The sequence below is a fragment of the Solea senegalensis genome, linkage group LG7 (assembly GCF_019176455.1).
Source record: "Solea senegalensis isolate Sse05_10M linkage group LG7, IFAPA_SoseM_1, whole genome shotgun sequence".
NCBI lineage: Eukaryota > Metazoa > Chordata > Actinopteri > Pleuronectiformes > Soleidae > Solea > Solea senegalensis.
Window position 1 is genome coordinate 11,581,132 of NC_058027.1, and position 22,158 is coordinate 11,603,289.

The window sequence follows — 22,158 nt, forward strand, 5'->3', positions numbered from 1 at the left end:
CTTCCTTATATGAGAAAATGTATATTTAAGATGCTGAGACTTAAAAAAACCCCACTGCTCATACAATATGCTGTACTCGCATTAGCACTGTGGCCAAAAAAAGTTAAACAAATTCACACAGGTACTCCTCACTCTATTATTGATGCTGCTGCTGTTGTTGCATTGATAAGCAGCTCTACAACACTCCTATGGAAACAACAGCTGTTGCTCTAACAGCATCAGTAAAAGTATTAAGTTTTGTCTCCAAATCTGCATTTAAAAAAGTTTTTGAAACCTAGGGAGATGAGCCCCCGTACTCCTTTTTCCACCAACACACACATTATGCTTAGTCTTGGGAACAAAAGTGGGCCCTGCTCACTAACATCATGTGGATTACTCTCTGTATAAAAGCCATCTGGACAAATAATATAAGAGAGTGGGTATTAAGACTAAAACCTTCCAGTTTCCTCGGTCCTCTCCAATAAAACAGGATTTCAGTTTTGTAAATGATGTTCCCATTTAGAGAAAAAACAAAATAAGTCAATACCAGTGTGATTGACAGCTGGTATCGTCCAATAGGAGCCTGGTTGCAATGTCTGGTTGCAAAACATCAACATAACACCGGCTAAATCTCGATTCTTCAAAACTGGAGCTCAGATCCTTATGGTCACTGGTTGCTACTTGGTTAAGACGTCTAATTTTGGCGTATTATACGGAAATCTCATTTTAAATAAATAGTAAAAAAAATGTTGCAAATCAACAAACTTGTACACGTAACAGCAGATTACACACTGGTAATGAATGTGAAATCAAACAGTGTGACGCTGATGAAATTAAAACAAAAGATATGGTCTATTCAGCACTAAACTTAAGGTCTGAAGACAAGAGTACACAGAGTGAAGCTTCTTACTACTGTGTGAATTGACACATGAAAAAGACTGAAGGATCCAGTGAAGCTATTGTCTTTGAAAACACAGGCCTCTTGGTTGAACAATGCTAGATTTATCGTTCAGCCACACAAGACATACTTTCAAATCCTGTATCTGTCCATCAAGTCAATGGTGTCTTTGTTTTAGGGCCTGTACACAAGAGAACAAGTTTAGGAGAATCTCCAAAACGTTTGAATCGTATCGCCTTGTTATCTACATGGAACTGGCAAAATGGGAGTCGGAAATGTTTTTTTTTTTTAAAAACGGGTCCTGGGGTGAAAAATAATTGGTTATGTATACAACAATACACAACTTTGGGAAAATGCCGATGTCATATCCCCAACTCTGTTAGTTTAATCCACACATTTCAGGTCTTTTTCAAATGTTTTTGTTGTATTTCTGTGGCTCCACATACAGGCCCCACACTAAAGAAAGTAATTTGGCTTTTTTTGTGTGTATGAATATTTCTTTTTAACAATAATGTGTATTAGATGAAGGAAAAAATCATCTAGAGAAAGTTCTATTTCCATGCAAATAAGGTCTTGTATTGTAGCTGCAAGTGTTCACACAAGCCAAAACAAACATTGGTATATATTTTACCAATCACATGATCAGCTGCATCAGAAAATATCGAGCTGTGACATACAGTAACTGTATTGCCTGGTCCCTAATTAAGTATTTCTTTTACCTATTTTATCTTTTAAAGTGGACCATAGCATCAGTTCCTACTTAAATATGGGTAATAATGCCTGAAAATTGCATTTGGACATGAACTATCACCAGTGATTTTGTGTCAGGGCCATGTCAACTGAGTTTTTCTGAATGTGGTTCTCGGGCACAGTGCTGCATACTTATATTGATGTGTCATACTGATGGAAAACTGAGGATTATGAAGATAAAGCTATGTTCTTTGAAGGAGAAATGAGGTAAGGCTTGTCAGCTCCTCTCTAACTGAGATTACTATGTAACAAATGGTCGATTGAAGAGTTCAAACTCGAAGATCGTGAGTCTGGAGGAAGAGGTCTGGGCTGCTTGGTAATGTTTGGTCTTTTTGTTCAGATTACCAGGCTTAAAAGACTCATATCCAATTGTTATGGTTGATGTGACTCAGATGTGATTCCTCTTTTCAAATCAGATTTGTGTCACTTCAGTATGTGTGATTAGACATACATGTGACATGAATAAGAACAGCAATATCAATGTGACTTTTTGCCAATGTGTGTGTGCAGAGTGTTCTTAAACCAGCAGCATGCATATACTTCAGCATCATCGACCTACACCACGGAAGTGCAGTATAATAAAACAACAATGGAGGACAGTGCTGTCCTCTAGAGCAGTGTTCCCCAACCACCGGGCCGCGGACTGGTACTGGTATTATTTCCATTTTATTTACTGTCCTATTCTGAACGATGTTTTTTTTGGAAAATGACCAGATTCTCTCCGCCACATCTGTCTATGACTCACTCTTGACGCTTTCCTCGGTCACCTGTCACGGTCGCAAGAAGAAGATCAACTGCTGGAGATGGCAAATGACGGCGGCCTCGTGGTGCAAAAAAGGTTGGGGACCACTGCTCTAGAGCTAAATATCACAGTAGCTTGCGTTTCTGAATTTCCCCTATGGAGATCAATAAAGGCAACAACAAATGTTCAACTTCGATACCATGTGGACTCAACAATTCTGATACTTTTTGTTGTTGTTATTTTTGCAGTTTCAGAGAGCAGTGACATTCAGATACAAGACGTTTGTAGTTACGAATGCAAACTGTCAAATATGATATGATGTGATATGAATCAGATTTGAATCGGATTTGAACATTGTGGCGGGTAAATCTGAACGTAGCCTTAGAGGAGGCACATGGACCAAAGTTCTGTTTGATGTTTGTCAACAACACTGACATATGTGTGTATATGGAAGTGACAGAACTCTGCTTTGTCCTTCCTGGCGCAACCCTCCTACCTTTCCATGGCACTAGGAGTACACTGGATGTGGCATCCTGTGGTCAATTTAGAGTGTCCAATTAACAATGAGCAATAGGGAGGGGATGCTTTGCTCAGGGGTACCCCAGCCCTTGACCTGGCAGGGATTAGAACCAGGTTACAATTAACTCTGGTTACTTGCTGTCATCAAATATTTCAGCGCTACTGCTTGGTGTCATGGATGTCTGTTGTGGTGTGATTCAGATGTCATCAACACAAGTTGTTGTTTGCAGACTCTGCGGCATGTATTTAAAACTACAGCTGAAAGTTTTGTCAAGCTTTTTCTCCTCTTTCTCTATCCATTTTTTATAGCAAACCCTAAAGTTGTTCATTTCTCTTACCTGTTCCACAGGTAACACTGCACTCAGTCCATGAGCCATATTTCCAGGAGAAAACTGACAGAGGTATGTTGTTGTCCTGGGAGACATTTCGACTGATAGTGTACTCGAACCTCACTCCTGGATTGGTCTCCTGAAAGAGAAGCTGTGGCACAAGAGACAACGTCTAGCAGAGAAATATAACCATAAAAAATGAAGCGCTAAATCCAAAGCTGAAAATACTGTGTATTTAGCATATTTTCGATTCTTGCACCTCAAGGGAAGGGTTTATATGTTCGACAACAGGACAACAGAGACAAGCTGTTCTAGGAAAGTTGTTGAGAAGGTCACATGCAGAGGTAATAAGGTAAATTCTAAGTCTAAAGTATCACATTTTTTTTTCTCTGACAGTACAAGTAGTTTCAGCATATAAATGGCATCACAAAGCATTAAGTAAAATAATCCTGCCTGAATCCACAGTGGCTCCATGGTCGGCCCAGGAGATGTCAGGTTTTCCCAGTGCCCTGTCCTCATGTAGGTAAATACTGTCCCGGCTGCCTTGTATTCTCCATTCCACTGGATCGTCCAACCACCATTTAGAAAGTATGTGCTGGGGTTGTCACTTCGTAGTGCCAAGAAGTTACCAGCTTCAGCCACCTCTTCAATCCTGATATCCCAGGCTCCCGCTGGGATCAGTCCAATATCTACATAACCTGAAGGACATGAAAATACACAAGGTAGCTTGACTGGAATACCTTTTTCAGGGCCAATTTCAATACAGATTCAAAATAAATACACAGCCAAACCCAATTACACAAATATATAGAACTGGGGGAAAAAGAACTGTGTACTACATTGACATTACCTAAAAAAAATAAATAAATAAAAACAGCCATATGCATCTTTTCAATAAAACTTTTTGTTTTTTACAAACATGTAAATGATGCTTTATTATTTAACTGAGGTAGAAAATGCCAACAATGCATGTTTTAGTCTGTTTCTGAATTTGTTTGGCATCACCTAAACTTTTGTTTAAATAATTATTATCATTTAAGTTAACAGTTACAAAACAAACACCCCACTGTTGTTTCTAATAATGTCTACACAGATTTTTGTTTTCTTTACAGCTGTATAAAGGCCCTCATTAGACCCTTTGTGTTAATGAAAACATTTATAACAGCTTTGTTCTACTCTAGTGATCGGGAGACTGCATTCATTCTCCTAATTGTATTGCCTCACTTTGCAGCCCTTCAGGCCTATGATCTTCACACTGATGGGATTTCAGCAAATATGTCCCAATCTCTTAAATGTGCACTGTTGGAAATTAGGAGCAAGTAAACAGGAGGATCTTAGTGGAGCTCCGAGCAAAGAAGCAACAACGCATGAAGAACTTCTGCACAAGACATCGTCAGGCCTTTGATCACACTCTGTTTATTATTCAACTGATCAGATGAATGTGTTTTGTAATAACAGAACAACTTGGTGATGATGTAGATTGTGCAAGCTTCCTATAGACACAGGAAATAACAGCTGCACTAATAATAATAATAATAATGGCTGTAATGTTATTCATGTTCGTACAGAAAATAATAAATAACATCCAACAATGAAAACCTCCAACCAAAGGCCCCTGCTTTCCCTATTTATAAGGCTGTTCAAGACAAAACAAAAATCCAATCTTAACAAATAATATATACAAGGTTATTAAAGGTGTAGTTTATAACTTTTAAATATAAATACATATGATTGCATTCAAGCCCGTCCCAAATGAGTTCACTCACAGCTGATTAAGAGTTTCTCTGTGACTCAGTGATGTTTTTATTTCATGTGGACTGGCAACATTCTTGCCTTGCACACATGAAGTGATGCCTGTCACACTTCCAGGTGTCTGCGCAGAGCCACCAGCATCACCTGTGACAGCTCACACCCTGGGCACAGCCTGTTCTCACTGTTGCCCTCAGGAAAGAGGTACAGGTCCATGCAAGCCCGTACCTCTAGGTTTGCCAACACCTTTTATCCAAGTGCATAGTTCCAAGAGTAGCATCCAAGAGTTACTTAGTGCTTAACACTACTTAGTGCTTAACACTAAGTTACTTAGTGCTTAACACTAAGTAACTCTTCCAATCTGTGCAATATTCTTACACTTCGTACCTGTGCAATATACACACCCCACATACATCCACTCTGCTGTACAATGTACTTATCAATGTACTTATATCATATACTGCATATTCCCTTACTGGCTCCCACTGTAAATACTTGAATACTTATTATTTTTCTTACATATCCTTCTAATTTTGTCGAAGGTGTTGGTGCACTGTTTCGTTCTTTCTTCTTCTACTCTTATCTCTTCACTTGCAGTACTAGAACTGTCCTTTAACCTGTTGTACACTGTATAATGACAAAAAAAGGTGATTCTGATTCTGATTCTGTCAGCAGTAACATGATGCTGGTAAAGTGAGACAGCTGCAACAGCCTGAAGTATGGCTGAAAAAACACCAACAAGCAGCCACAGAAATTGATTGTACTACTAAAAAAACTGGACTGGATTGGACTTATTCAGAATTCCTCAGGGGGGCAACAGACGTTAAGCACTGGGGATTTAATATGTGATGAAAAGACAAGGGTGCGGGAAGCAAGGCAGGCTAAATGGAAAACATTTACCAGGATCCAAAAACAGAAATTTCTCAATTTAATTTAGCCATCAAGGATTTCATTATAGACACATTTGCTTTTCCTCCTGTGACCGATCAAAAATCTTCTGTGCAAAGGCTTGAGCCAAAATGAACAGGAAACTTACCAAGTCCTTCACTCTCCTCAAACGTTTTCTTCACAGTTGTGCAGGTTGAACCATTACCATGACACACTCCGCAGCGATCCTCTACAGCATTGGAGTCAATCACATAGTCGCAGCCTATATTCTGTAACACACACGTAACACAGTCAGTGATACATTATCTAGAAATAACAATTCTCTGACATTCAGCTACATCTATGTCAGAGTTGTTTCCCTGAATTGTTTTCTTAAGTCCGTTTCATGTTGTATAAATATCTTTCATTCAATTCAATTCAAGTTCAACAAAACAAAATTAGGCAGGAACATAAATGCTTTGCAAAAATGTCAGGAAATATCATGAAGTCACAGCCCAAGGTCAGTGAGCACTTTTCACGCAGTATCCACACAGTGTCTGTATCACTGACTGGCATTTTGGCCCAGGGTGATAGGCAAGAGCAGGCTGTTATCTCACAAGATAACAGCTGCCACAATTTCTTTAATCGACAAACTCATTTTCATACAGAATGTCAAATCTATACAATGCTCCTCTAGCGAGACAACAACCCCGTGACTAACAAGCCACAGTTGAAACGAACAGAATACGGCGAATAAAATAACCAAGAGAGAAATGCAATTCAATTCAAATAACTTCATTTTATGTGTATATCATACAAATCCCATCAACATAATACATATCATCCCACACAAACATACTTCATGTCATCAGCCTAACATACTGCATACAAAGCACCATTTGTACTGACAGTGGCATCTGTTCAATTATTAAATAGAGCAATAAAGAGTAAATAATGAGTAATTTGTATCTCAGACCTGAGGGTAAGTGTCTGTGTTCCCGTTTCAGGGTTCTTCATTTATAAATATTGATGAATGAATTCTGTTAAATGAAACCAAGACTGGTGAGTGAACTTGAAGAATGTGGTGTTTTCTTAGAAAGAAGAGGTGTTTTTTGCATTCGGGAAAAAATGATTATCAAAACCACAGAAACCATAGAAATTGAGAAGAAAGACAACTGAATACTGAACTGGAATTATTGATCCGACAATAGTTTAGCATACTAGCATTGTATAGTCGCACATAATAATCGGTACAGTACCTTGCAAATGCCATTGATGCACATCTCACGGCTTTTGTTGCCTTCATAGCATGGTGTACCATCAGTGACAGCATCCAGCATCTTTTCAGAAAAGTGTTCATTCAGCGGACGGCAGTGCAGCTCACAAGGGCTGACTGATGGAGTGTCATGAAAAAAGACAAAGCTATGAGAAGGATGAACATGTGCTGCACAATAACTTACACGTTTTACAACAAATACCAGCCTGACTCAAGTTAAATGTGCTCACCTTTACTGATAACGGCTTCCCACTTGTAGAATTTGCCCTTGTATGGTATAGCATTAAAGTGACGACACTGGACATCTCGGAATGTGGGCATGTCGTGGGGACATGGTGCGACGTTACAGATCTTGTATCGCCGTCGTTCTCCCAGACAATATTTTCCTCCGTACTTAGGACTGCAGACAAAGACATAAACACAACTTAGATAAAAACTGGCAAATAGTGGAATAAAGAGAACATGCTTGCAAACGCACAGTATTTTTAGCGACAGACAAAACTTACACGGGGTTGTCACATTCTCTCTGGGCGCTCTGGACACCAACACCACACGTCCTCGAACAGGCCGACCACTCGCTCCAGGACGCCCAGCCCCCGCTTACACTCTCAGGGTGAAATCCAAACGTAACGCACTCCCCGCCGAAACACCACTGATAAAAAATAAATAAATTAAAATCCAAGTGTTATCTTATTCTCACAAGATTCTCAAGAGATCAAGTTGTTATTCTCATCTTTTCTTATATCTCTCCCACACACATTGCATTTTCAATTATTACTGCTTGTCTATTTTAACTTTTCGTTAGAGGTAAGAACTTGTTACTTTTTATCAAGTCAATTTTATTATCTAACGCTGTCATTTTACTTCAGCACCTTTTAAATTGAAATTTCTTGCAGTATTAAGGCAGCCCATTCCCCTTCGCAGTCTATCCATTGTAATTATTTTAAATCTTGCTATACATCTTCCAAGAAAAAAACTACATACTAACATAGGTAAAGTTAGGCCATCACTTAAATCAATTGGTTTGATGGAGTGCTGTGTCTTCAACTGATGTCGTTATGACAGTTATTATTCATCATCACATTAAAGACAAAGTACGGGTAGCCACAGAATTATTACAGTCCTCTCTTCACAGAGGTCACCTTGGGATGTTTTCACATTAGTCTGGTTTTTGAGAAGTAGGGGTGAAGCGGCACATGCTCCGAACGCTACGAAAGATATTGTTCTACAGAATGTCCTACAAAAAGTTGAATTTCAAAGATAAAAACAGTGAGAAAGAAGCCCATCAACTACAGTACTTTCTTTTGAATCGATGTTGATCTCTTGCGGTGATGCAACGAAAAACATACATACCTTGTCCAAACCACAACTGGTTCCATCCACAGCGCCATCCAGCTTTGAGTGGCAGGTTGGTCCCACACTGCACCACAGCGTGCTGCAAACATTCTAGGAAGGCAAAGAGAGAATGACATCATACTTCCTGCAACCTATTTGTCTTTTCAAACATGTTTTTGTTCCCTATTCATTTATTTTCCAAGGTTGATGTCACACAACACACAAGCATAGATATAGTATGAAATTATTGAATGCTTTTCTCCCACCTCTGGCAACAACAGGTCTACTACATAAGTAGAAGATTATTTTATACTTCACTTTACATATTAAAAATACAATATTATTACAATTCTTTAGCAGGTTGAGTTTCTTTTTATAATACTATAACAGGATTTGAAATGTCAAAGCCATAGCAATCAACTATAAGCTATCTGCTATCTGTGTGAAGTATCATGCTCTGTGAACAGTGATTCTTTTGAAAGACATGCTTGTGCAAGATTATTGTAATAGTGGAAATAAACCTTTGTATTTAAAACCCAAATTTCCAATGCTCTAAGATCTATGATCTATTCAATGTTTGGCTTAAAGCAGTGTCAATCAAAAATGTCTGATATATCATTGGTTAAAAAACTTAATAAGGCTTCCATATGCTGGATGTGCACAGAAAAGACGGTGCTGCTGCTGCTGTTTGCCGGCAGCAGCTAACGTGACAGAAATGCGGATAATTAAAGTATCTTTTAATTCTGAATGTCAATTTCACCTTTCCCTGCAGACATGTACCAGAAGTTGCTTGGCAACATAAATCTCCTGGATGCCCCTTCTGAACCTATGCATGCAATATGACACAGCGATATGTATTGGTTATATTTTTAATTTGCTCTGACTCAAAAGAATCAAGAGAAGCATAATTCTAGCCCTATTTTTTTCCAAACATTTTAAGTCCAGAAATATTTCTTTCTCTGCTTCTCTGAGTGCAATAAGTGTGTGAGTGTGAATGTGTTCAGCTCCTCAAGTGGACTGGACTCACCCCAGCATCTCAGAGCAGAGAACTTTTTATATGATTTGGAACCAAATCTTTAAATGATAAGTGATTTATTTATTATTATTTTTTTTAATCATTCAAATTTGACAAGGTGATTAGTAACACATTTTCCTGGGTGGAGACAAAGTGAAAAGAGATATTTTTATCACTTTACAAACATACTTTAAACTGAGGTAAACAATAACCCACTGAGGAGAGTAAAGTGAACTTTAACGGACAAGAGAGTGACCTGAATTTGCAGCAATAATCAATCTAAAGATCAATTACCTCCTAGATAGGCAAAAACAAACCTGTGTGAATAATAACTGATAACACCAGAAGGTCAAATGCATTGTTTATCAAGTAATTCCTGGCTGACTGTTCCAACTGTCTGGACCCATTCTTGTTGTTGTGCTTGACATTTGTAAATGCGTAGGGGATGTTTTGCATTTTGGCCAAAAAAACATTATATGATATATATTCATCCTGCACACGCAGTACTAACAGGGACCCCTGATAATCTTTTAGAAGCTTTTCTATTTAATATATAGATTTAAAAAAAAAAGACCTAAACAAAAGGCATATAGTAATTTCCACTGCAGTGTTCATTTCTTAAACAAATAGAGATCACAATGACTGATTTTGACTGATCTTTTCTAAAGGAATAACATAAACCTGACAAGAAAAAGACGGATTTGACGGATATATCTCCAGAAGGATCAACAATGTACAGTGTATGTCTGAATAACTGCAGTCAGAAGGATGGAAACTGCTATAGCTGACATAATCATTAGAGAACTATATTTTAAAAAAAGGCATCAGAGGAACACGCTGTACATTTTAGTGAGTTACATTAAATGTGAACATAACTGGTCTGTTGTCTGTTTATATATAGCGCAGTCCATCAGTCTCGATGAGCACTAAAAGAGCTTTACACACCCATTTACATTTCACCCATTCACACTCAAACACAGCACATCCCACTTCCGAGAACACTGAGACATAGCTCTATTGCACTAAATGCAGTGCTATTTTCTAACACACATCATTCATAACTCTTCATACTCTACACAGCCACTATACAGTATATACGGTAAATATATATGACTGTCCTTTACATTCTCCACACAACTCCCTCTATGTTTCTTAGTATAGCTGTTTTTTTGTGTGTGTGTCAGTGGTGACATTCCATCCCTGCATACAGAGAAACTTACTTACATCACAACTGAGCAGGAAAGGTGGAAGAAGCACACAGCACAAGTAAAGCAAGACAGCTTCATACACATAGATGAAAAGACGTGGATTTCACTGCTTAAAATAAACCTGGACATTTATTACAATTGTATTTCTATCATGAATGTAATTTTAGCTCCTCGTGAATGTGATTGTCTGATATTGAAAATGTGTGTTCCACCAACAGCAATCGAGTGCTATCTGAACAGCTGACTCGCTTGTGCCAGTTTGCCTGTGTTTGCGTTTCTGCATTTCACAGCTCCAAGTTTCCCGGACGCAGCCTGGATAATTTACACAGTGATAAAAGACAGATACACATAGCAACAAATAACTCACCAAACTTCTGTAGAAAAGTACTTGAAAAGGCTCCATGTATGTCTCTCTGTGTTTGTGTGAGGATGGAGAGGGGCGGGGGAGAAAAACTAGGTCAAATAAGGACTGCATTGTTGTGGTAATAACCCAGAGGTCCACGGGGACGATACAACTCATTGTGTTGTCGAGTGACACATATCTCTGACTTGTACACTACAGAAGCTCGGGATTGCATCTCAGACCTTCCAACTGGAAGACAACCTGCCCTACCCACTGATCCACAGTAATGACTTAAAATCTGAAGTGCTTTTAAACATGAATGAATTTATATTTCTTTCAAGCCTATCAGCTCCACAACTCTCTCTCTCTTTATTTAAAATACTGATTCATGTTTTAAATACACAGCTTGATTCATTGTACATCCTAAGTCGTGGAGGCAGGCTGGAAGCACAAGGGTAACACACCCCCCATATGTGTGGGTGAAAAGTAAGTGCTATTTAACAGATTTAATAAATGCTTATTGCAGCTTGGTAGTGGAGGAGTGAGGACAGTGCAAGAGAATGCGTCTTTTAGAGATGCCTGCAGTGTTTTGGTAATTTGTCAGAATTCCTCTGGGGGCGAAAGAAATTAAGCTCAGAAGCTTTAAACCCATTATATGAAAAACCCTGCAACTGGGAATCAGTGAGCTGACTGTGTTTTCAAAAGAGCTGTGTGGTGGTGCTGTAAATCTGTTAGCATTGTAGATGTCTTTCTGTCCTGGGAATGCTTGTAAAACCCACACACAGGTTATTAATCTGTGGAGACACAATATTTGCTTTTTACTTCCTAGTGGATTAAATATATGTGTGGTCTAATTATCTTTTACTCATGTTGCTTTACCCTGATGTATAATGTGCATTAATTAAATACAGAATCACTTGTGCGCAATGCTATGTGCTGCACATACAAGTGTACCACAAAATGAATGAGCCAAATTAATTGAATAGGTCCAAAGGATCCTTAATCTTGAATATTCTAAAGATGAATCATCTGCTAAATTCTCAAACCAGCCACATGTCATGCTTTGTGTCATGTGTGACCCATGTCATCGTTGGTGGATGCCAAGTTCATTGTGCTGCAGTGAAAATGTAAATGTGGTAGCTGAGGTTCCTGACATGCTTATAGTAGGTTAAGAGAATGAAACCACTGTGCTATTGAAAAAACACATGGGTTCCCAAAGGCTACATTAGACTCCTCCGGATTTGCTTGTTAAGAAATTATCTTCCTCTTCACCTTTCCTAAATGTGGGTGGGGTGGGATGAGTGTGATAATATAAAACATAGAATATATATGACAGCTGTTCAGTGACCACTGAGCTTTTAATCCACAGCTGGAACATTTCTAATGTTTTACTGGTTGTTACAATTTGTTTTCTCATGTTTTGACAATAGTCTCTTTCTATCTCTTGTGTTTATATATCTTATTTTAACTATGTCGTTTTCTGTGACTTACCATATGTTTCCTTTTATGAATTTATGTTGGTGAGCCACAGGCAAATTTCCACATTGGTGGACATTCTATTCTATTCTATTCTATTCTATTCTATTCTATTCTATTCTATTCTGTTCTATTGTGTTCTATTGTAGTCGTCTTTACACCCTGCCTGCTCACTGAATACCACAAATCTCTCTGGCCATTTAATTTTACTTCCACAGGTAATGCAATCTGTGACAACTTCAAGTCAAAAGCAACTTTTAAATAATCGAGGTGGAAAAACAGAATATAGTCCAGTCAGAAAATAAAAGTGTTTTCCCTCTCTGTGTTATTTTAGACATTGCTAAACAGTAATATCCTCTTTAACTTCATATTCTGCACTTGCAGCATGGAGTGAGCTTAGTGAGTTTATCTCAACAATTTATTCAAACAGAATAATGGGCAGATTCCCTTAGCTGTAGTTGTTTTCTGTTGAGCTAGTTATGAAATTGAAATGGTTTCTCTATGTATTTTTTTTTTTGTATTGTGTGTTGTTAAATGTGTGCAAAGTAAAGTTTTTTTTGTGCTGCTGCATGTCATGGCCAGGTCTTCCTTGAAAAAGAGGTTCTTAATCTCAAAGGGACATTGCCCTGCAGGACTGGTAACCTAGTGTCAGGAAAATAATCACTCCTTGAATACTGACAAGATCATGGAAATTATTATTGATCGGAGGAAGAGGAGAATGGGGCAGCACAACAACAAAATATGTGACAGGGATACAGATCCAGGTTTAACAGATTAGTGACACCTAATTGTGAGACTGAAGAGTACAACAAACGGAGGACTCCTCTGCTTACCCCTCCCTTTCCCATCTATTTTAGGCAACTGTGGTAGCCTCTGCATATGAGAAAGTAAACACACTCTCACAACTCTCTCCACTCTTCCTCTCTCCCACTGTCTCTGTCATTTCCTCCCTCTTGGTTTAACTGTTGTTGTTTTCTTAGTTTTTTTTGTTAAACATTTATATAGCTTATGCTTCAAAATGTTAAAATCATATCTGTTTGAGTGGCTGTAGACACACATACAAAAGGCGTATTAGTTATAAGGCTATAACCCATTACACAGGACACTACATTCAATTTCTGTCACTTAAGACTCTTCATTGTTACACACTGGATCATTGCCTCTTCTTAAAGGGAGAAAATATGGCATGTCACCAAAGTCCTCAGCAACTTTTACATAAACAGTTAATGTTATCTTATTCTCTTACTCAATCACAGTGGACCATGGGCGCTGCACTGCTTAGGACAGGAAGGCTACACAATAATGTGATGAAAACAGCACACAGACTTTCTATCACCAAGACCATAATAAAGGACAGTACAAATCCACAATATGGTCTTTTTGAATTCCTGCTGTTGAAGAGAAGCGACAAGAGTGTGGGGCCAAGGACATCAAGACTCAAGTAGCTTCTACCCACAGGTTTTTATACTCCTGAATACATTCAACACTCCCCCTCACTCTCCATCACTTTTTTTTGTTACCCTATTACACAAGTAACAGAGCACTTTCTCAACTCCGATTTTAAACTATCTCTAACTCAACTGCTGTGTTTCTACTGTGCTTATGACACAGTCTAATGCTGTAGAGAAAACAACACGGTGGTCATAAATCCCAAGCAGCTCTTGCTGTCTTAAAACTCATTGTTATTCTGTCAGTCTGAATGAGGCAGAGGTCACAGTGTTACAGCTCTCATTAAAACCAGTGCCACCCCTCTATGTCCGACAGTAAAAACAGTCTCAGTGGTGTAAGAGTGATAGACTTTAGGGCTGTTGCGATATCATCTAATTTAAAATTGCTAAGGTCAGGACAGCATAGAATCCTCAGACGTCTTCTCTGTGGTACATTATAGAATGACTGTCAGTTAAATATATAGGTTTGTTACTCGTAAGTTTCACTGGTAAAGGAGATCATTACTCATGTATGATGACCACCAGTGTTGAGGATTGCAGTAGCGACTACAAAATGTATGATGATCAGACAGTCTTTCACCCAGCAATACCTCAGCCCAATGCTGTGACCTTAATCTTTAATCTTTGGAATTACTGTATTATGTGAACTGTTGGACTGTAGTATCTTAACTAAATAAATAAATAGTATGTATTGTCCATCACCTGCCAAGGTTACATACTGCAATGAACAGCTTCTGCTAACTCTGTACTGATGTTCCTTAATATGCTCTGTCCCAATTGTACACCACCGACTGCAAGCTACCCACAGCTAACACGTAAAGCACAGGTGTAATAACAAAGTCCCAGAGCATATTAAATAATCCATATACTAGCGAGCATATTATGGACAAAGCAGACTGAATAATCAATGAATGAAGACTCAGTTATACAATAGTAAATTGAACTATGCTGCATTTAAGAGTGGGGAATGTGGTGGAAATCAAGACTTGAATCCTCATTCCTTGAGGATATTGCAAACTTAAGCACTATAATAATTAGAATATGACTCTTCTTCAGGCTTCTATACATTTCTCAGATCTGAAATACATTTGTCAAAAATGCTTGTTTCACCTCCACGTTATCTTCACACTTGTTCACATTATAGACACAAATTCTTTCAAAACGAGCACATTCATGCAAAAAGTGCAATTCGTAATGGCTCTCTGTTGAATTATCTTTCCTACCAAAACATCAAGGCATTCATCGATTGTATGAGTCATCACATGCAAAATAGTTGAACCAGTCATCATTATCTGTCAGGCATATGCCCTCTGTATATAATAATAAGGGACCGTAATGCTTAATATTACAGTGTATTTTTTTTTTGACAGACCAAAACTGAAAACGTTAAAGTGAATCATGTCCTACCTCATCTCACATACAGTACATACAGTAATTTGTTTCACATATATTAAGTGTGATTTGTGAAATGTACCAAAGCTGGTGAGAAAAAACAGCTTAAGTGTTTTTTTAATTTTGCTTTTACTTGCTAGATAATATTTTTAAGGTAACTAAATTACCCAGAATTTAACAAAATTTAAAGACAGGACACAATTACACAGGCCTGATATGATCAGTCTACCCCCACTTGACAAGACAGATGTTTTGCCTTTTAAATTAAAATAAATCACATGCACCTGACCCCAATCTGGCATCCCACAGCAAACACTACTTTAAACTTTATCATTATGAATTATAAAAATTTCACTTTTAAACTCTTTGACACAACAATTGCATTTGCTCTATTTCACAACAAATTTGGCCCCCACTGATGTGTAGTGGATACTATCCATCGACACACAGAGCTCCAAGTCGGGACAACACCCCACGGAGAATGCTCAAGGTCTGTGTGGTCCAGCTGACAGATGCCCTCACAGATATTATTTGACATTTCTCTGTGCTATACTGTGCTCCTTCAAAAAGATCATCATCATCCTAGTACCGAAGAAATCAGCAGTCATGTCTCATTGACTAACAACCTGCAGCATGACCAGCCAAGACACATTCTTAATCTGCCCTCCCCTCTTTACTGGACCCTCACTCCTAATCACACTTGGACAATGAGAACACACAATCAGAATGCTGTTCAGTGACTTTAGTTTTGTATTCAACACAATTATCCCATAGCAGCTAGTCGGGAAGCTCTCCCTGACCTGGCACTGGATTCTCATCTTTCTGAAAGGAAAACCACAGTCAGTGTTCATCTGCAGTAGGACGTCTTGTACTGTGAGCACAGGTGGCCCCCAAGGCTGTGTGCGAAGCCCACTGCTGTTCAACAACGACTGAATCAAGCCTGGATCCAACCGCATCATCAAATTGACTGACAACAACAAAACACCATGCAGGGAGGAGGTAACGCAGCTGGTGGACTTGTGTCACAATAACAGCCTTTCTATTCATGTAGACAAAACACTTTAGAGCTCTTCTCAGTGGCTCTGAAGTAAAGAGACTCACAAGCACCAAGATGGTCGGTGTGCATTTCTCTGCCTTCACTTCCTACGGAAACTGAAAACTTTCACCGCCAATCCTCACCACATGTTACAGAGGAGCTGTGGAGAGTAACTTGACCAGCTGCATCACTTAGTGGTTTGGAAATTGCAAAGTGCAAATCCCTGCAGGACATAGTGACTTGTGTGAGATCAAGGACAATGGAAAAACAAACACAGGACAAAATGACAGACATTGAAATTATTGTACCTTTGAGAAAAGATATGGATAAAAAGGGAGATACAGGTTATTTCTGTATTTCGAGTCTTACATCCATGTCATCGCAGAGCCGGGACCCAGATCCATACTGCAGTTGGCACTGATGAGTGGAGCTGTACAGAGCCCCAGGAAGGAGCGAGTTCAAGGACAACTTATCCTTCACTGGAGCATCATCGAGGCACCCGCCCCAGCCACGACTGGAGTGGGGTGGGAACATGGGGTGGACACAGAAAAAGAAGAAAAATCTGGTGAGCACAGTTTGTCAAGGCACTTTTACGCTTCTGTTTAGTCTTAATGAAATGAAAGATGATTGTTTCAACCACGCAAGACTACAATTATCATTCTGAAAATATACAGGTGGGCTGGATTTCTTCTAAGAATTATCCATTATCCTAAATGCAATGCACTTCAGGTTTCCAGACAAATGGACAGTTTTTCCTGGAATACACAGGAGAAATTGATACAACAACCTTCTTAAATGAAAAATCAATGAAACACAGACATGGTTGCCTTACTAAAAGACAAACAGCAACAAAATGATTTCTGGATACTGTAGTGGATCAGCATCACACAAGAGTATTTTACAACAAACACTTTTTGTGATCATTAACTTAGCAGTCGTTATTTTGCTTTATAGGGCTATTATAGACTAGAGGGAAAACATCTTCCGGACTAGAGCCCCTCGCTCCTCCTAGAGCACAGGCCATTGACGATTGCCGCCTGGCACTGTCTGTTCTGTGTCGCTGTCCCCATTCCAGTCCTGTCAACTCGAAATCTGCATCCAAGTCCCAGCCCCAATTGTCAGGAACAGGAACATCCCCTCTTTCTTTCTTCTTGCAGGTTCCATGTCAAAGACTGCCTCATGATGTTGGATGCTGGTTTTCCCAGGGTGTGGCCAAGCCAGTCCCACCTTCTTCTTAGGATCTCTTGTTCCATAGGACGCTGATCTTTCCTCTGCCACAAATCTAAATTGCTGATGACCTCTGGCCAGCAAATTTAATGGATCCGACGCAGACGCTGGTTGATGAAGGTCTGGCTCTTGTTCGTGGTGGTTTTTGTAGTCCAACCTTGTTCTGCTTTATACAACAGTACAGTCTTGATGTTCAAGTTGAACAGACATATCTTGGTGTGGCCGCTCATGTCCTTGGAGTTGCAGATGTTTTTCAGCTGGATGAATGCTCCTCAGTTCTGGACTTCACATCTGCATGTGTCCCTCCTTGCTTACCGCACAGGTATGTGAAGGACTGTAAGTTTAACACATGCATCAATACACGCAGGTATAGACACATGCATTCATAGATAATACAACACACCTTTCTGCCATATTTCTGTGTCTAAGAACAAATCTCACAATGTGCTATCATATTGGGATCGTAAAGGAAAGTGAAAGCTATCACAGAGTTAGTCGTCACGCGTGGAGGGGAAAATATGACAAGGATAAGAGGGTTTTCATATTTTATTTCCAGCAGCACAAGACTGTGACTAACATTACGACTTCATTTAATATTAGGCCATCAACCATTTAATATGGGCATTTCCAATCTCTGCATAAAAACAAACTGAATGGAGAGACAAAAAAAGTCTTGAAATGTGGCAGTTAAGTTTTTACTCTTGACGGAAATAATACAAGTTGACACGTCAATAAAAAGTTGATATAATGAGCGCAGTGGGAAGGAAAAAATAGGACATTTAAAAATCACATGACCGAAATGCCGCTCCCACTTCTGAAGGAAACCACAACATTTCTCGACTAAGAAGAAGCAAATATGACTACAATACTGAATTAACATCTTTATGAAAAGCATATATCAAAAAGCAAGTGACACGCTTTACTTGCATCATCAAGTTGTGCTGTTATTCACACAGACTTTGGCACCAACTACTGCTTTTTTAACTGCCAATATTTACTATATGGGAGTTGATTGAAACATCTTAACCTGGAGTAATTATGTTTGAATAAAGGTACATGAAAGATTTTTGTAATTAAAACCTAGTAAGGCATCAAGGTTATAACAGTTTTGGATTTTTCACTATTTTTTGTTTTTTAAAATGAGTACCTTTGAACTAGTTTTTAGAGCTTGTTTTGTTTTATTATTTATAAATGAGTTGAGTTTTTTGCAAAATGCCAGGTGCAAGATCCAAAAAAGGTCATCATAAGTTTGTGTCATAAAATCTCAGCAAGAGTTTTAATTAAACTTTTTCATTTTAACGGTTTATTAGGACAGATTAAAAACCATTCCTGAATCAAATTTAACAGTATACAAGAAAGTAACCGTAAGTAGAAAATGTGCACGATAGTGCAGAGGTTGGATGCAGTTACTGGTAAAATAAATATACCCAACAGACTAAATACGCAAATAGACACAACATTATTATTATACTAGTATTATTATTATAAGACACATCACATTGTTTGTGAGACAGGAGTCCCCAGGAGCTCAATTTGCGGAAAAACATGAAAAAAACAATAAACTCAATGACAGACGAGAGGTTTCATTCACTTAGATGAACCAACTCAACCCAATTAACTATGTAACAAATGTTATGTTTAACTCACAAAGCCTTATGTCCCACATTGTAAACAAAAACAAATTAAAAACATTTTATTATGCCGTCTCAAATACAACCCTTACAGATTGCCGGCAGAGAAAAAAGAAATACACTTCAGTTTCAGTTAGTTATCATTTTTTGTAACTCTTGTTTTTATTTTTATTTCAGTTAACGAAAATATTTATTCAATTTTGTTACTTCATTAGTTTTCTTTAATTTTCGTTAACTTTAATAACCTTGGAAGGCACTTGAGTAAAACTTGAAGCTTGTGGGATTTTGTTTCCATTGACTGACCCAGGACACTCAGGGCCACACGGTTGGTGTAGTGGTTAGCACTCTTGCCTTTGCACCAAGAAGACCCGGGTTCGACCCCGGTAGAACCAAGGACCTTTCTGCATGTCTGTAGATGGCCCAGGATTTGCAGGAGATGGATTAAGAAATTTCAACAACACATCTGTAGAGAGCAGAGTAAAGAGTAAATGACAACATTGGGTATTACAGTCTAATAATAACATGATTCCAAGAATACAATTAAATAATAAACATGTATTACTTTCACAGTTCTGTACATGAATGATATGCAGTGCCATTTCTTCTGATATGCAAATTAGATTAGATTTAATCTTAGTCATTAAAGTGAAATGCTGATTAGCAGAATGCAATGAAGCAGTAATCTGCAGTACAATATAACATATGGGAATGCATTAACATTAATGTTGTGCACTATACATGGATGTAAAGTTTAACACTATAAACACACATTAGACAATGTATACTGAACTGTAACACAATAAACAAAAAGGCTTACAACTCTAATACATAAAGGTGTGTGAGCAAACGTTAGCTAACAATAATAAATAAAAATGTAGGCACATGTAAACACCTGCTGAATAGATCTAATCTTTACAAATGTAGTGAGAAGGTGGGAGCATTACTTCTTTCCATAATAGCTGTTAAGGCCCCTCCATAACATGAACTGACAGTAAAACGAGCTAACGCTAATGTTAGGCTAAAGGTTACTATCGTTCCGCAACAGAAAAATAATTTTATGACACTATTTTTACTGTACCTCTGTCTTTGTCGCGTTTTTCTTCCACTTCTTTTCTTTTTTTCCTTCCCTGGGCACCGGAAAGTCTTGGTCGTTTTGACATGGTTGTCAAATTGCTGAAGCAAAGACTCAAGCACCTCTCAGTCAGATGACAGGGGGCTTAATAAAGTGTTATTATTATTTAATAGGCTTTGCTATGCAGTTAAATTAATTTGAGCTTATTTTTTTCATAGTAAGAAATAATAGCACCTAATAGTTTTAGTATAAGACACCTTTTTTTTTTCTTCCCCCATTGCTCTGGGCCCCCTAGATGGCGGCGCCCTTAGCATTTGCCTATACTGCCACGGGCCGGCACTGTCCCCGTGTGTGCATGGGCTTTCTCCAGGTTGTCTGGCTGAACTCCCACAGTCCAAAAACATGCAATATGGAGATTAGATAAATTGAACACTCTAAATTGACCATAGGTGTAAATGTGAGAGTGAATGGCTGAATGGTTGTTTGTCTCTATATGTGGCCCTACGATGGACTGGCACGTCCAGGGTGTACCCCGCCTATCGCCCTATGTCAGCTGAAATTGGCACAGCACCCCACCGCGACCCTCCTATGGAGGATAAAGCGATAGAAAATGACTGACCCAGTGTTTTGCTGCATGGTATACATGTATTTTATCTTCTGAGACCTGGGAATTCACATGTTAAAATGTATTAATAGTATATTAATACAATATAATAATATAATATATTAATATAAATAATAATATAATTAATAGAGTTCAAACATTAGGGGAACTTTGATTTTCTATCTACAGCGAAGCAGAGCAATTTCATTAAAATGTAAAAACAGTGATGGTTGGACTGACTCAGTCCAAGACTAATTGTTAATTACTAATCTATAATTGTTGTCAGTCCTTTCTTTAGGCAGACAAATTGCACACTGAGTTATTCAGCTCATTCAGATGAAGTTCATATACTAATAGCAATATGATAAAATCTTGTTTTTATATGTTATTGAAAAAGTTTAATAAAAGCACTATCTGGGGGAAAAATGGCAATATACATGTAGGCGATGAGTATATAGCTGACATGCTATAATAGTTTTGACCTTTCTCATAGCTGTGTGGTTTAATGAGCACAAGTGATGCTTAACGAAGACAAACTGACCAAGTGTTAACCATGAAGAAGCCTTATCCACACTGCTTTACACCATAATGATGAAACACCTATTGTGAGAAAATACACTGTTAAGGACATGAACAGATTGTGCTTTTACACCATAATTATTAAAATGATATGATCCTGGATAAAAAAATCAAAATAGTCTTAAAAAAAAGTGGAAGGGAATTGGGCTCAAAATCCTGGAACAGGTCAAGGGCTAGGGTCCCTCTGAGCAAGGTCCTGAACCACCAGTGCACCCTGGGCACAGATACTGTAATTGCTGCCTGTATCAAGCCTTTGTGTGTGTGTGTTGTCTAATTCTAATTCTAACTGATCCTTCCTTTCTTGCTCCAACTCAGAAACATAGCACAATAACTCTGATGCCACAGAGACACATGTTTCTGACAGCTAATGAATTAGAGGTGAGAATGAACAACAACATTTGGCATGTTTGGCATATTACTGTGAGGAAGAACAAGGTTGGATGGTAATAACACTTGTCAAGGAGGAAAAGTTTAGGCTGCATTTGTCTGTTTGTTTGTCTGCTTATAAGAAAGTTTGTTCAAATACAAACAAACAAAAAAGTTGACTTTGTTAGATAAAGGAGTGCAGTGACACTGTGGGAAACTTGGTGGCCTTGGTCCAGGCTTGTGCTATTGAGTTCTTTGGTCATTTCCTTTATTGTCAGTATACAAATGTGATAATACACCCGGTTTGGAGCCTGTGC

At 38.4% G+C, this 22,158-nt stretch overlaps 1 protein-coding gene across 1 annotated transcript in view; it reads right to left on the minus strand.

Moving 5' to 3' along the window:
* Positions 1 to 22,158, minus strand: part of LOC122772208 (A disintegrin and metalloproteinase with thrombospondin motifs 7) — a 76,181-nt gene that overhangs the window by 21,970 nt on the left and 32,053 nt on the right. Inside the window, exons 9-16 of the mRNA XM_044029996.1 lie at positions 16,732 to 16,876; positions 8,463 to 8,555; positions 7,616 to 7,761; positions 7,340 to 7,509; positions 7,093 to 7,226; positions 6,003 to 6,123; positions 3,671 to 3,915; positions 3,227 to 3,368 (exon numbers count right to left, since the gene is read on the minus strand). Coding sequence (XP_043885931.1) covers positions 3,227 to 3,368; positions 3,671 to 3,915; positions 6,003 to 6,123; positions 7,093 to 7,226; positions 7,340 to 7,509; positions 7,616 to 7,761; positions 8,463 to 8,555; positions 16,732 to 16,876 — 1,196 coding nt within the window. The remainder of the gene's footprint in view (positions 1 to 3,226; positions 3,369 to 3,670; positions 3,916 to 6,002; positions 6,124 to 7,092; positions 7,227 to 7,339; positions 7,510 to 7,615; positions 7,762 to 8,462; positions 8,556 to 16,731; positions 16,877 to 22,158) is intronic.